General features: G+C 41.0%; 1 protein-coding gene across 1 annotated transcript in view; it reads right to left on the reverse strand.

The window, feature by feature from the left end:
* Positions 1–1,780: 1,780 nt before the first annotated feature.
* Positions 1,781–17,235, reverse strand: part of LOC117519684 — an 18,751-nt gene continuing 3,296 nt past the window's right edge. Inside the window, exons 3-5 of the mRNA XM_034180948.1 lie at positions 9,035–9,090; positions 8,264–8,314; positions 1,781–2,881 (exon numbers count right to left, since the gene is read on the reverse strand). Coding sequence (XP_034036839.1) covers positions 2,160–2,881; positions 8,264–8,314; positions 9,035–9,090 — 829 coding nt within the window. The 3' untranslated portion in view covers positions 1,781–2,159. The remainder of the gene's footprint in view (positions 2,882–8,263; positions 8,315–9,034; positions 9,091–17,235) is intronic.

Genomic DNA, 17,235 nt, shown 5'->3' on the forward strand with positions numbered 1-17,235 from the left:
CTGACCAATAGCGTTAGAGCTTACGTCCAACAGCTAGCCAATCAGAGCACGGCATACAAAGGTCAGGAACTTGCTGACAGACGCTGGTTGAAAAATGGCAACAAACATGTCAACAACAGCAGAAAATTGGCTGCCAGCGAGGTGTGCTGAGTTCACAGAGGAGGAACTGGTGGAAATATTGAACTCCAAGGATGCCAAAAACACTAACAAGGTAGACAAGCACGCTGACTTTTAGAAGCATTCATTGCATCAGAATCAATCATATGCTGTTCACAACAAAATTAATTGATCTAATTTACTTGACTCTTTGTTGTTTGCTTAATTTGCGAGGGGGGTGGAGAACATAATTGATGGATGACAAGTCGTCCAACATAGAGAAATATTGGATGAAGAAAAGTTATATTGGACGAGACGTAGCTGAGTCCAACATAACTTTTCTTCATCCAATATTTCTCTATGTTGGACTCCTTACCATCCATTATTTGTATTATATATATATATATGTAACCCCTCATTATCACTGTGTTAAAAGCTGCGGTGTGTCTAAGAATATACAGCCAGATGTGTATTTATGTGATTTGGGCAGTCTGGGGTCTCACCTCTGTGTGATAACATGCAAAGGTCAGATGATAAAGGTCCGATTACGATCTCAGATACTCAGACGGAAAGAACTGAATCTGAGCAAACCTGATATCCAGCGAGCCGTCAGGAGTCCGGCTGAGAAACGACACCAGCTGTCTGCAGGATTTGGTGTTGTGTCCAGTGTGACAGCAGAGTTTCTCTGCAGATGAAGGATTGTTCCAAAAGCATTTAAAAGATATTGCAGACTGAAAAGAAGTTACAATAAGAGCACTTACAGTTTTGAAAGTTTCCCATTCTGGCATCCCTTCATTGGCTACCCGTTTCTGCCAGATTGGATTTTAAAGTTTTATTGTTGGTTTATAAAATTGTTCATGGACTGGCGCCTTCCTACTTGGCGGACTTGGTTAAGCCCTACGTACCTGCCAGGCCTTTGCGTTCGCAGGGCGCAGGGCTTCTGTGTGTTCCGAGGATGAACAAAAAGTCTGTGTGGTATAGAGCCTTCTCCTACCGTGGTCCGGCTCTTTGGAATGATCTACCTGCTGTTATTCAGCAGTCTGACACGGTGGAGATTTTTAAATCAAGACTGAAGACCCACTTTTTTAGACTGTCTTATCATTAATTTTTAATCTGTTTGTGTTTGCTTTGTAATTTCTTTTTATTCTACTGTTTTTATCTTTTAACTGTGCTTTTCTTGCTTTTAATTTTGAATTTAGATTAATTTGTGTTGTGAATTATGTGAAGCGCCTTGGGGTGACTTTGTCGTGATTTGGCGCTATACTCGTATAAATTAATAAATTGAATTGAATTGAAATTGAAAGCTTCATTAAAAACACAGTAAGTGAATAATCCTGATGCCCTAATTGCTTCATTCTTCACATTATAATCATTTAATGCATCATATTCAGGCGACTTTAATGTGACACATTTCTGCATGAAATTTCAACAATCATTTTATTTTGGTATCGTTTCAGGCTCGGAACCACTATGTGGTTCCAAGCTACATCAGTGATGACACTTTGTCACAATATGAAGGTTAGATATGAAGGTTAGATGTGTGAAGATTTGGGTTTTACCACCTTATGGTTTGGGTTATGATTCATTTTACTAGCATTTACAAAGTTTAATGAGCCACACACACACACACACACGCTGCCACCTGACGAAAACAAACAAACAAATAACTCCATTTCAGACATGATGACTTTATACTGGTATTTATTACTGGATGCGTCGGGACAGTGGGTCAGATTGAAGATGAGACCTTCTTACAGTCAGTTGCCAAGAAAAACAAAAATCATCAAGCTTTATTGTAAATTCTCATATTCTTGGTGCGATTAAAAGTATTCGCAGTTTTTGTTGTCTAATCATGACTATAACGCAGCTATTACTATAACTGAAAGATTATCTGAGCAAAAGCAAACATCACAGTGACATTTATCAGTGATCTGCAGGCACAATATCACTCATTTTCCACAGCCAGAAAATACATTTTAGATAACATATTTCACACATAACACCACCACTGAATTAAAGGTGGAGCTAAGTCTGGCCTGGCACTGAGGAGCACTTATGTCATGTTAGTCAACGACAGGGTGGCACGCCATACCAGTAGACAATCCATTTTTCCGACAGAACACCCAGGGCTGCATGGTTGTTGCAGAACTTCCTCCTTTAGTGTACCCAAAGAAGCTGCTCGGTGTTGTTGGGTTGTAGTACTCAGTGGAGTAGTGGTAATTTCCATGTTCAATGATGGTGCGGTGCTCGCTGCTGGCCACACGGTACTTGATCTGGAATGGTCGCTGTTGACAGAGATTAGTAGACAGGACTGCGAGGGCTTCTAGCTGGTTGACATCAGTTGTCATAGTTCCACAGGCATTGGTGTGGATGACCACCAGGGGGCAGTTTAGATTGTGTCCACTACTGGCTACAAATATGTCACAACCTGTCAGAGTGGCAGTTACAAAGAAAGTTGGTGTCATTGTATGAGGAACAAATGTATAACTAGCTGAATTGTGACGAAACAGTGGCAGATACAGTGTCTGCAGGCTGACTCCAGGAACAGATCGGTTTGGACTATACAGCTGGGCATATTTTTCTGGACCTGTTGTCACCACAGCAAAGGTGCACGTTACATCTGTCCATAGATCCAACTGGAAGTCCCCTGCCTCTTGTGGTTGTCTTTTGTCTTGTTGTCCACGGACACATTCACCAGTTAAGCTGTCACCTCGAATTTCCAGGTATGGAGTTGATTGGATGGCATTCAGCATATTGTCAATATCTGTAACTGTGATGGCAACACCTACAGGAAATAAAGGTACAGCATGACAAATCAAACAGACAAAAACCTATGAATTTTCATCAGGGTGTCAAGCAGAACGGCCAACTGACACAGCTTTTAATGTTCTGACACCCCACAAAAATATAGTCCCTGTTAACAGAGTTTACTGGGTGATGATATTTTCTGATTGGGGTTCAGTTATTCCCTTGAGTCACATCCTTACTGTATACAGCTTGGATGGTTCCCTGTTTTTTTCTCCTGGGGTGCCTCACAGTCCTCCTTGGTGCTGACCATAACTCATTCTCCATGGCTGCTCTGAACTCCTCCCACACCCACTGCTATGGGTCCCCCACAGCAAAGGCTGCTGCCCTTTGGGCCTGTCGATGCCTTGCAACTGCCCCCAGAGTCCTCCAACATAACATATTTCAGAAAGACTCCTTCTTCAGTCAGATGGTTTCTCAAAGCGCTTTACAAATTCACCCCAATGTGAGGGTGTTGCCATACAAGGTACTCATTACACACTGGGAGCAACTTGGGGATTAAGGACCTTGCCCAAGTGATTTTCAGGCTGGGAGTTAAACTGAGGATCCTCTGGTCTCAAGCCCAACGCTTTAACCATGACACCATCACCTCCCATAATCAATAAAATCCCCCTATCCTCCACATGGATGCCAGAAAAGCTGGTGTGAGTTGAAGATCTGTTGGACAGTGGGCTCCTCCAGATGTTCTCAATTCACCCACACTATCCGTTTGGGCTTAACAGGTCTGTCTGAAGTCCTCCCCCACCCTCTGATCCAACTCACCACCAGATGGTGATCAGTTGACAGCTCTGCCCCTCTCTTCAACTGAGTGTCAAGAACATGTAGACTCAGATCAGATAATATGATCATAAAATTCATCATCGTCCTTTGGCCTAGGGTGCTCTGGCACCATGTAGACTTATGGGCATCCTTATGTTCGAACATGGTGTTCGTTATGGACAGTTTGTGACTAGCACAGAAGTACAATAACAAACAACCACTGGGGTTTCGATCACAGAGGCCATTCCTCCCAATCACGCCTCTCTCTCTGTCATTTCCTATGTGTGCATTGAATTCCCCCAGTAGAACAATGGAGTCCTGACTGGAGACCCACGTAGGACTCCAGTCAGGACTCCAGTCAGGAACTCCAATAAGCTGTTCAGTGCATACCCACAAACAACAGAAATGAAAAAAAAAATTGATCCAGATCGACAAACGTGTAAATATCTGGTTACATACACACAGATTTTGTTTTACACATTTTTAGATGTGGTTACACACACACAGATCGAAATACACATTTGCAAATACTTTTGCTACAATAATGGCGCCATACACCGCTGACTAACCACACTCGAACTAGAACTAGAACTTTAAAAGACTTATTTTCTAATAAGGTATTTGCAACATCTGAAGAAATGGTAAATATACATAACATACATAAACACACCCCACTCACATACTATACATATTATTTACAACTACAGTGAGGAAAATAAGTATTTGAACACCCTGCGATTTTGCAAGTTCTCCCACTTAGAAGTCATGGAGGGGTCTGAAATTTTCATCTTAGCTGCATGTCCACTGTGACAGACATAATCTAAAAAAAAAAAAAAAAAAAAAAATCCGGAAATCACAATGCATGATTTTTTTAATCATTTATTTGTATGTTACTGCTGCAAATAAGTATTTGAACACCTACCAACCAGCAAGAATTCTGGCTCACACAGACCTGTTAATTTTTCTTTAAGAAGCCCTCTTATTCTGCACTTTTTACCTGTATTAATTGCACCTGTTTGAACTTGTTACCTGTATAAAATACAGTCACAGTCACAAAGATTACTTTAGTAACACATGATGCTGTCATGGTTTAAAATCCTACAGGGCAGCAAGGTCCCCCTGCTCAAGCCAGCACATGTCCAGGCCATTTGAAGTTCACCAGTGACCATCTGGATGATCCAGAGGAGGCATGGGAGAAGGTCATGTGGTCAGATGAGACCAAAATAGAGCTTTTTGGAATCAACTCCACTTACCATGTTTAGAGGATGAGAACAACCCCAAGAAAACCATCCCAACGATCCCAGCATGGGGGTGGAAACATCATACTCTGGGGGTGCTCTTCTGCAAAGGGGACAGGACGACTGCACCGTATTGAAAGGAGGATGGATGGGGTCATGTATTGCGAGATTCTGGCAAACTGCCTCCTTCCCTCAGTAAGAGCACTGAAGATGGGTCATGGCTGGGTCTTCCAGCATGACAATGACCCCAAACACACAGCCAGGGCAAATAAGGAGGGGCTCCATAAGAAGCATTTCAAGGTCCTGGAGTGGCCTGGCCAGTCTCCAGACCTGAACTCAATAGAAAATCTTTGGAGGGAGCTGAAACTCCAAACTTGAAAGATCTAGAGAAGATCTGTATGGAGGAGTGGACCAAAATCCCTGCTGCAGTGTGTGAAAACTTGGTCAAGAACTACAGGAAACGTCTGACCTCTGTAATGGCAAACAAAGGCTACTGCACCAAATATTTACATTGATTTTCACAGGTGTTCGAATACTTATTTGCGGCAGTAACATACAAATAAATTATTAAAAATCATACATTGTGATTTCCGGATGTTTTTTTTTTTTTTAGATTATGTCTCTCACAGTGGACATGCATGTAAGATGAAAATTTGAGACCCCTCCATGATTTCTAAGTGGGAGAAGTTGCAAAATCGCAGGGTGTTCAAATACTCATTTTCCTCACTGTACATAGCTTCACATCTCATGTTATTTCTAGTTATCCACCTCTGTCATCTAACTCTCTTTTCAACACCATCCTGGAACAGAAAGGCAACAGTAGAGGATTAATTTCAAGAATTTATTCATTATTTGATCACCACACAGGCAGCACAGTGGCTTAGTGGTTCACACTGTTGCCTCACAGGAAGAAGGTCATGGGATCATTTCCCACCTGGTCCTGTCTGTGTGGAATATGCATGTTCTCACCTGTTTGCGCGAGTTCTCTCCGGGTGCTGCAGCGTCCTCCCACATCCAAAGACATGCACGTTAGGTGGACTGGAAACTTTCAATTGTCCATAGGTGTGTGTGCGGGTGTGAATGTGTTTATCTGTCTATATGTGACCCTGTGACAGACTTGCATCCTGTCCAGGATGTACCCCCTCACACCCTATGACTAGTGGGATAGGCTACAGCCTCCTGTGACCCTTAAATGGAGTAAGTGGTTGAAGATGAGTGCGTTAGAGTGATCACCACACAGTCTCCTCTTAACACCCTCAAGAAGGAACGGCAGGAGGAGCTGAGTGTAGAAATTTTATAGGAACTCTGGCCAGAATGTTTAAGCAAAATCCACTCATCATCTGTCTGCTGAAGACACTCAGTCATAGTTTAAAGTGGTACACAGATTACACTCATTGAAAGCAAAACTAGCAAAACTAAAACGAAAACACATAGTGTGAATTTGGTCGAATTACAGTGCAAAACAGTTTGAATTAGCACACCACAAAACAGGCAGGCGTGCACGATCCCAGTGTGATGGTTCGTGCACGCGATTGTGTCTTTCGAGCAGGAACACAGTGTGAGCTGCTACAACTGCTCGAGCTGTGGGACAAGCTGTACCACATCGGGCTGCTGATGTGGAGGAAAATAAAACAAAAAGCAGCTGTATAATTAGTGAATATCACTGGGTTGATATAAATAATACATAAAGGAGGATGGGTAATACAGAACCCCGCGGTTAAATAACCCTGGTTAAAAAAAATGCCACTCACAGGATTTGAACCCACACACTCTGATTACCAGACAGAAACTTTACCACCACACTACAATCACATAACAGGAGCTTTAAATGGTTAAAATCAACAACCAGATAAATGTATTTTCTAAAAAGAAAAGAAAAAAAGCGCTGTGATAACTGACCAAACGGCATTTGGTATGGCGTATTTCTGCTGATATGTGACTGAAACGAGCATATTTGTCATACTGTTGGTTTGTCTTTTGGTCCTGCAGTGCCCTGCTCACTGACCTGTCAGAAGACGTGATGTTCAGATTGCCTGCTGCATGTCCACATGAACTGACTGTCCGGTCCAGCAGGAACAGCCTATGTGCGCACTCCCCAGCCCATTGTAGAAGCGATATATTTTTTTTATGTATTTCAATGTGAGGACAGCAGGCACACACACATGTGTGTGTCAGTCAAAACACGGTGCATGTTCTGCAGCTCTGATGTCCAGGACCAGAGTTGTCAACATCTGCCACGCCTTATGGGGGAGGAGAGCTCCTCCATAAGAGGTAGCCATAAGAGGTAACGGTGCTGCTGTTGTGGTAGTTGTGGACGAGGCTCTCTGATGGTAAAGCTGCCACTGAATATGTTTTGGACTTTATTTACATCAGTTATGAAGAAATACAAACAATATGGCACTCTATGGTAAATTTGCATAGAGTAGACAGGTCTCAAAAACTGAGTGACTGTGAACGAAGTAGAAGAGTGAGGAAAGCCACAAGAAGTTTGGATTGGAGAAATTATGCACAGTGCAAGCTTTGCATTTTGTATCAGCAGTTATCCATCTTCATGATGAAGTGGTATAGAGGAGGATTTTCTTAAAAAGAAGACCTGAAAGTTTAGCTACAAATTGCCAGAAGGTACATCTGAGATGCAAGCCTGAATTTGATCTGTTTTGGTGAAAGAAAATCCTTCTCTGCTCTACTCCACTATGAAGCTAAGAGTAGTGATGCAAAATGCAAAGCTTGCACTGCCATTATGATTTGAAAAGCGTAAACACTGTTGTTTGCCAATAAATGGCTTCACCCAACCCCTAACCATGAGTGAAAGAAAAGTTTTTGTGTTATTATTCATATTCTCTGAAAAATGGCCAAAAACACTAAACTTCTGCCAGGGTATGTAAACCTTTGGCCCCAACTGTATCTGCTCAATGTGAATGCATTAAATCTTTAATCATCAGTAACTTTGTTCTGTTGTAAATGGTGAAGCAGGGATAAATAAATGTTTCTCAAAGAAACGCTAAATCACAGCAGATAAGCCTCCCGCTATCAGAAGAGCAGCGTCCTGGTGTTTCTTCACACCTGACTCTAAGTAAAGCAGAACTGAGTGTCACAGTTAAACATGCTATCAGATGTTTTTTCTTTTGACAGTGGCTCCAGTTTTGGTGGCATGTGTCTCAGACAGCAGCAGGGTGGGGCGTAATTAAGGGTCCAGGAGTATTACTGTCAGAAGGCTGATCACACACTCTAGTAAACTAGTATGGAACCAAATTTACATGTCATCTCTCAGACTAAAGGATCTATAATGAATAACAAATGAAAAGTAAATATGTATCATCATTGTTTCAATGTTGTCATTTGTTTGTATGTAAGTGAAAATGTACCTTGTCCTTGTCCACTTCCACCCTTGAAAAGGCCAGATGACAAATTCACACCTATAAAGAAAGAAAATCTTTTAGAAATAAGGACAGATTTGAAAATATTCCAATAAGATTCACATTGAAATTTCCTCCCGTTACCTTCATTCATTCATTCAGACATTTCTTGAAGTTTTAGGTCGACTAATTTGCTGTTGTTTGACTGAAAGCTACAAACTGGTTTCCCTCCTTCCTGAAGGCGGCCTGAACTCCATAAAAGAACAAACTGTTCCAATGATACAATCTGAGCTAGATTTTTGCTTCAAACCATCATGACACCATGAGAGTCCTTTTTCCAGATGTTTGGCACATCTGTAAATATGTTCGAGTTCAGTCAGGTCCCACAGGCAGACCTGTTGGGCAGCACTGGGCTGGCACTCAGTGGGCGTGGCCTTAGTTGGGCTCGTGGGGCGTTTTTGTGGAGTTCCCCTGCTTGAATAAAGACACACTGGACCAACACTGGACCAACATGTCAAAAACTTTTTTTTTTTGATGATGCATTTTTTAAAAATGATGATACAAAGAAATGAAGAATGACGTTTGGTGTCCTCGGATATTTGAGCATCAGCAGGATGGTAAAGTGAAGATTATCTTAAAACACAAAGAATCTGTTTGGAACCCTTTATCTCAACCTCATTCTGTCTGTCTGTCTCTCTCTCTCTCTCTCTCACACACACACACACACATATATATATATATATATATATATATATATATATATATATACAGTATACTCACAGAAGAACAGAAGTAGGAGCTTCATGATGGACGTGAGCGCCTTCACCGTGTGGGACCTGAAACACAGCAGTGATGCTTCATTCTTCTCTCACATGCACAACTAAAAATAAATAAACCTTTTTCAATATTTAAATATTCACGTCAGTTGCACATCATCAGAATGTTTTCAAATAACATAATTTCAAATTCATCTCTCCATTCTTTCACATTTTCATCAAATGCACACACACACACACACACACCACACACACACACACACACACACAAACACACACACACACCACACACACACAGACACAGACATATGTGTGTTGGTGTGTGTGTATGAATGAATGAATGAATTTATTCAGCACACACAGTCCAAAACAATAAAAACTTACAACGAGAAAGAAAATGGATTACAGTGCATCCGTGTGCCTGATAAAGGGTATAGGCAGATGCAAAGTTTATTAGCGCCTACCCCTTTAACCAAAAATAAAATTATCTAGTCCAATAGGAGTGGGGGAAAGTAAAAAACCCATCTATTCCCACTCCCATTTTCAACCACTTCAAACTCTTCAATTTAAAAGGACACAATCTGAATGCTACCGAACAAATTTACATTTACATATTTACATTTACACATTTACATTTACAATTGGCAACATACAAAACTCATCCTTCTTCAGCAGATACATATCTTGAACCATCATGTCTTTATACTGGTTTTTAAACTGATTGATATTTGGACATCGTTTGAGTTCTTTCATCAGGTTATTCCATATTCTAGGGCCACACTTGGAGAAACAGAAACCTTTCCTGGTGGTCCGAGTGCCAGCAATTTTAAAATTATATTTTCCCTCTCTCTCAGTAAAAAAATTGTTGAATTCTAAGGGGCACTTCTTCATTTTTCACTTTGTACATTAATTGAACAGTCTTGAACAAAATCATATGGTGTAGTTTTAATATTTGAGATTTAATGAACAATGGGTTAATGTGGTCTCAATAACCTGCATGTTGAATTGTTCTTAATGTTCTTTTTTGAGGAATGAATAATGGTTGTACTGTAGTTTTATAATTATTGCCCCAAACGTCAGCACAGTAAGTCAGGTAGGGTCAAATCAATGCACAATAGAAAGTATGAAGTGCTCTGCAATCAAGAACATGCTTTGCTTTATTTAATACTGCAATACTCTTTGATACCTTTTTCTGAACATGTTGAATATGAGCTTTCCAATTAATTTTTTAATCAATATTGACACCCAAAAACTTATTTTCCTTGACACATTCTAGGTTTACCCCTTGTATATTTAACTGTATTTGTATGTCTTTTTTTTTATAATTTCCAAATAACATTAATTTAGTTTTTAACAAATTTAATAATAATTTGTTAATATCAAACCATCTCTTTATCATTAACTTTATCATTTCAGTTCCTAAATCAGATAACAATTGTTGCAGATTTTCTCCTGAGCAAAACAGGTTTGTGTCATCTGCAAAAAATATATATACGTGTATATATATATATATATATATATATATATATATATATATATATATATATATATATATATATATATATATGTATATGTGTGTTTCGCAGATTTTTTTTAGTCCAATTTTGCATGCTTTTTTTTTTTACAGTGCATTGTGTTCCGGGGCCTGTAACAGGTCGCGACACCGCGAAGGGAGAGCACGCGCATTGTGTTCTGCGTGTCTGTTTATAAGAATCTTCTCGCCCAGAAGAAAAAAGAGCACCAACAACTACCCATAACTGTGTTCTATACTCGGAAAAAGACACCTGCAGCGAGGTGTCACTCAGCGGAAAAAGACGTGACAGCGCAGGACGAAGAGGCGCGATCAGAGGAACTGTGAAATACTGGTCAGTCACTATTAATAATTTCTGATTTCTGTGTCCAACCTCATACGTTGATCATTAAAATTAAATTCGTTAGTTCTAAAAGCCATCAAATTTATAGGAAAAAGTTCTATTCTTATTTCTCAAACAAATGTTTGTGCCTGAAAACAGGTTGGTCTTTTCTACTCAGGTTTGAACTTTGAGAATATATATATATAATATATATAATATATATATTATATATATATATATATATATATATATATATATATACACACACACACACACACACACACACACAGAGGCAGTAATTTGTCCTCCAGATTTTAAAGTGCCTGTAAAATTCTCGAGCTACAGGAGAGGTGGAAGGTGTTACCTGCTCCAGGAGATTTTTTAGACTCGGGTTTCCTGGACGAGAGGTTCACTTGACACTCAAAGGCCGAGGATCAAGAATGACTTTTGGTGATGAGCTCCATTGTTTTATACATGAGAAGATCTTGATAACATGAACAGAGACTGATTTATCTGATGCTTTTCATCACCCTGCTTTTTATTTCAACTCATTTATCAGAAAACTGACATCAAACTGTTGTGTCCTGTAGTATCGTAAGCCAAGTTTGAAACCTTCAGTGTCACGTTGACTGATCGGTGAAGCAGATTCCACTCTGAGTGCTCTGAGCATCCACAAATCAATGAATAAGTCCATTACTGACAAACTGCTTTTAACTTGGTACGTATTCATAACGCATTCATGTTTTCACCCCTATTTATTCTGTTTGTGAACAGCCTGTGACCCAGAATTTTTCATCTATCATTATGAAATTTTCACAGAGGATTCATATCCTGATAGGCAAGAACTCATTCAATTTTCAAAGTCATAAGTCAAAGGTCAAAGTCTGGAAAAATGTCAGAAAATTGGAAAATCCCTATCTTTGTTGTGTGCTGCCTCACTCCCTGCTTGGTCTTGTCTTCTCTCTCGGTGTCTTTCCAGGTGGTGTGCCGCAGAACTGATTACCGCACCTGCCATTCAAACCTGTATCTAAACCCCGGTTCAACACTTCCACCTTTGCCAGAAACTCAGTTTTCACTCCATGGTATCTGGCTCTTCTGTTTGTGTAAATGGAGTTTTGCAGTCTTTCCAGCTGATGTGCTTAGTGTGTTCCTACGCAGCATACTGAGTGTTTTTGAGCCTTTGTGCGTTCCCACGCCTGTTTTGTGCTTGGGTGTTTCTGTGCCACCCCACACCTGTACCTTCTGTCTTCCTCAGTGATCCTGCCTCTTGTCAGCTCTGTGGGCTGCCACCCAACTCCGGTCATCATCCACACCTTGTCCTTGCTTTCGGGCTCTGGTTCCTGTGTCACGATCTGTCCTGGTTCACTCCGCTCATCATCGCTGGTTCTGGTTCCTTCGGACTGCGGCTTCCTGTTTCAACAGCAGCCCAGTCTGGGTCTCCACACTCCAGGCCTCCTCATCATCTTCACATTCTGTTGCACATTTGTCTTTTCATTGTACAATTAATCCTGTTCATTTCTCCATTCAGCCTCTCATATTTGGGTCCACAATTTCATTTGGGTTTCAACCATAACAATCTTTAACATTGCACAAATTTTCAAAAATACATAACTCTGTCAAAAAAAAAGAATTTCTTTCATATTTGATAATGTTATATGTATCGACTTTATTGACTGACAAAGTTTGATCCGGATCTGATCCAGATTACAGATTTTGTGGCCATTTAAATAGAACATTTAAACCCCATTTATTGTATATTTTGCATTATGTCTTAAGTTGCTACCAGATACTACAGTGTATTCTATATCCTACAGTCTATATTGCACAGGTCTTTCTATCCCTTTGTATTTAACTATCTTATGGCGGGTGGGTAAAATCTGTCCCTGAATCTGTGTGTTTTGCACCTCAGGCTATGGTACCTGAGGGCCGGAGGGAAAACAGTGTCCCTGATGATCCTTCTTGCTCTGGACAAGCAGTGCTGTTCTGCCACTTCACCAATGTTTGGCAGCCTGGCCTTAATAATCTTCTCTGCTGCCCTCACATCCCTCCTCAGTACCTTCCTGTCTGTAAGGCTGCTACTTTCATGCCACAGAGCGATACTACTGATTAGTATACTCTCTATTGTTCCTCTATAGATGAGGTGACAAAAATGACTGAAACATTTTAGTTTCTGTGTATTGAAACTAGAAAATGTAAAATTTTCTCTCCCTGAAAAATCTCGCAAATATCGATCTTTTCACAATCTTCTAATTTGTTGAGATGCACCTGTATTTGTGAGTGAACGTCCGCGTACCTCTCCTTCTGGTTTTTACTCTTCCTTATACAACCACCATCACTTATGCGGTTGTTCGGCCCCTTCGTCCCCCCTCAGCAAAGAAAAGAAAAAAAGAAAAAAAATGTAAATAAATTTGCAGCTGCTGTTGCTGAGACCGATCTAATGAAAACATCTTCAGTGATCTTAATTATCATAAAGTGCTAACGTAATGGCATTGCAGCGATGGAAAGACTGAAAAAAAAAACACCATTAGTAACACTGTTTATTTTAATGCCATTATTCCCATCAGTAACAAGCCTCACCTGCTTCAGATGCTCTCCACTGAAGGTCAAACTCGAGACCTTCGACACCTCCTCCCCGCTGATGCACAGAGCATTGTGATGTGTCTTTATTTTTCTTCCCAAAATCTGTTATGATTTCTTTTGTTTTCTTTGTGTTGAGGATGAGGTCGTGGTCCTTGTACCAGGGTGTCAGTGTCTGGATCTCCTCTCTGTAGGCAGTTTCGTTGTTGTTGGTTATGAGGCCCACTCTGATTGTGTTGTCAGCAAACTTGATGTGAGTGTTGGAGTTGTGGGAAGGAGAGCAGTCATGTGTGAAGAGAGAGTGTAAGACCGGATTGAGAACCCAGCCTTGTTGATCAGAGAGTCTACAATCCAGTGGTATGAAAAAGGTTCCAGACCCTGCGTCTGCGGTTACTGGATAGTTGGATACATCCTTTTATGTGGGGCAGTACCAGTATCTCAAAGCATTTCATAATCACCGAGCTGAGAGCAACTGGCTGGTAATCATTTTATGCTGGTGATGGCTGAGGTTTTGTGTATGGGATTAAGGTGGTAGTTTTCAGACAGGTGGGGACAGTATCTTTCTGTAGTGAAAGGTTAAAGATGTGTATGAATCCTGAAGTCAGCCGGTCAGCACAAGTGTTGCCAGTTACTTTAGTTACTTGTCGGCAGCTGCTGAATATAACTAATAAAGTAACAAGTAATCTAACTTAGGTAGTTTCAAAATTGAGTAATCAGTAAAGTAATGTAAAGTAATGTTATTTTTTCAAGGAGTAATCAGTAATCTGATTACTTTTTCAAATTAACTGTGGCAACACTGGTCATCACATACCTTCAGTGGTCTTCCTGAAACACCATCAGAGCCAGTTACTTTATTGCAGTTGGCATTTAGAAGTGTTGTCTTTACCTGATAGGTCTGGAGAGTGAGTTAAATGTGTCTGGTCCCCTGTTGGAGCTGGAGCGGTCTTCAAAGAGGGCAAAGAATAAGAGAGGGAGGGGTCAGTGGAGCTGGGTTGACTGCTGCTCTGCTTGTTGTCAGTGATATTCCTTACGCCTTGCCATGTGGCACTGGGGTTGCTTACACTGAAGTTGTCTTCAATGTGTCACTTGTATTCCTGCGTGGCCGATGCAATGCCTCTGTGTAGGTTGACCCTTGTCCTCCTGTACTCTTCCCTGTCTCCTGATGTCATTGCTGTGTCCCGGACTCTGAGCAGTTTCTGGACGCTGTTGTTGAAGCAAGGCTTCTGAATTAGTAACATTTTGATGTTTTTTTTTTTTCAAAGTTGCAGTGTATGTGTATGTTGGGTATTTTCTCCTCCAAACATTTTTAAAACCTTTAACAAGACAAACAGAGTCAAGAAGCACCAGTGAGACAGAAAGTCAAATTTTACGCGCGGAGTGCAGTCAGGCTGTACACCAAGGCTACACTAAAGTCTGACCTGCTTTTCCGCTCTTTTTATTAGAGACGCCCTCATCACATAAACAAAAACTTGTCCTAAGGGTGGGGGGTGATGACGCAAGACAAGTTTCTTCCCGTAACATAAACGCATACGTCAATAAGTGCAGCTGTAAGGAAGAACACTTTCTTTTACTCTTATTGTCGAAGGTCAGCACATCTCGTTCGTCTGTTGCAGTTATCAGCTGTTCTGCATCTGCCTGAAGTGTCCTGTCCTTCACACTCCTTCACACTAAGCACCACATCACAACAGTCAAAACAACCTTCAGTTCCCAGTCGTTAGAGGCTACGAAAACAAAGTTATATTATAATAATAAGTACATCCAGCCCTTCATTCCCAGCTCAGATTGACCCCAGAGTGCTAAAACAAAATTGAATTCTCAGGATTGCGTTAAGACAGGTGCAAAACAGCACAATAACATTCAGAATGATCCCAGCATGCAAGGTTGAATAACACGTTCTCAGGGTTAGGTGCAAAACAGCACAACCCCGTTCTCATGAGAAAGAAGACAAGCTAAAACAAGGTTGAATAACACGTACATTCTCAGGGTGAAGTGCAAAACAGCACAACACCGTTCTCATGAGAAAGAAGACAAATGTACAAATGTTTAACAGTGATAACATATATACAAAATCTTTAACATTCCCCTCCTGTTTATCGCCTGTTAAACATACAGTAGGCATCACTCAGCTTAGCACTTCTTTTTGAGATTTTCACTAAGAGGTTCATCATGGTATGTTCTATCTATAGGCTTACACCCCAGAGGTGATGTCATCATTGTCACCATCATCGGTGTCTGGGTCATCATACTTCCATTGGTCTGGGTACAGGTCAGGAGAGCCATCGTCCTCCTCGTCGTCGTCTGTCCCCAGAAGTGGATATGATACCGGACCCCCTCCTGGTCCTGGACTTATTGCTGTGGTTATCATTCTATTTACAAGGCCTCAGAGACATGGAATACAACAACATCCACACAATGTTAGAATTGCAGCAAATACTGCTATAGACACTAATAGTGAAGAAATCAAAGACCTCCATTTTCCCATCCCTTCCAGCCACCAATCCCAGCCTTCGGTGTTTACTCCACTGTGCTCTTTCATCTTCCTGTTCAACGTCCTCAGCCCGTCAATGGCTTGAGTGAGACTGCCGTCTGCAGCCGTGTTGTTGGGAATGAATGTGCAACATTGTTCTCCGAACATGGCACAAACACCTCCTTTCTCTGCCAACAACATATCCAGAGCAATACGATTCTGGAAGGCCATAAGGGACGTGGCTTCTAACTGTGAATGGACAGCCTTAAATCCTTCCTCAGTCCAATTTCCTAATTTCTGTACATTGTAGTGGATGTAGTTTATTCTGTCCACGTTTTTATTAATTGAACACCACCAACAGATGGAAGATTCGAATCCAGCTGTTATTTGATCAACCAGTTTATACTTGTCAGGCACTCCCCTGGGGACTCCTATTGCGTCAATATATGTTGGATTTCCCACTCCTTTCCAATCTCTTTTTACTCTATGTCTGGCTATGCCTTTCTGCCAATCTTCAGGAATAAGAGAGGCTGCATATGTCGTAACGTCTTCAGGGGTCATGGGTATAGCTTGAACTGGTAACAATAATGATATTTATGCACAATAACCTGACACATTTCGTGGCAGTCTGTCAAAGAGTCTGTTATCACCACACCACCACCATACGTCACTCCTACCGACAGGTTTGAATGTGGGAGTACTATGGACCACATCCTTACACCAGGCAGTGTGGTTTAAGCTACCCAAAGTCTTACTTGTCCCTGTCAAGTGTACACATGTATGGTTAGCATGCCCAACTTTGCTTGAGATAAAGGTTTAATCTTAGTCAATTTGGTCACTGGATAGATCTTGTCCCACTTAGAACAATTGTTGTTTGCCGCAATGTATGTCTGTGTCATAGCAGTCAGTAGACAGTCTTTGGGTAATGCTGCCGGTATTACCTGTAATATAGGTCTGGGTCCCATACATACAACACAGTCCTTTTGTAGCTAGTCCTGCTTGTTCTGCCATTAAAAGCCAATTGTTATTTTGTCCACTAATTCCTGTAGTTACTAGGAACCAGTCATCTGTTTTCATGTCCTTTGTAGTTCTTATGGATGCACCCTTTGTCCTGGGCGTCCATCTGTCATACCTATCTGCCACCACGGTCTCCCATCTCTTATCCTGTTGATCATTTGTCATATACCAATCATAGCCACTATACCATGATCCCTGTTGATCATCCTGTGTCCGTGTCAAGGATGTAAAAGGGACTTTGATTACTACTGAAGCATTTCGGGGAAAGCAGGCCTGTACACCAATTGATAT

Source organism: Thalassophryne amazonica, chromosome 11 (assembly GCF_902500255.1).
Source record: "Thalassophryne amazonica chromosome 11, fThaAma1.1, whole genome shotgun sequence".
Classification (NCBI taxonomy): Eukaryota; Metazoa; Chordata; class Actinopteri; order Batrachoidiformes; family Batrachoididae; genus Thalassophryne; species Thalassophryne amazonica.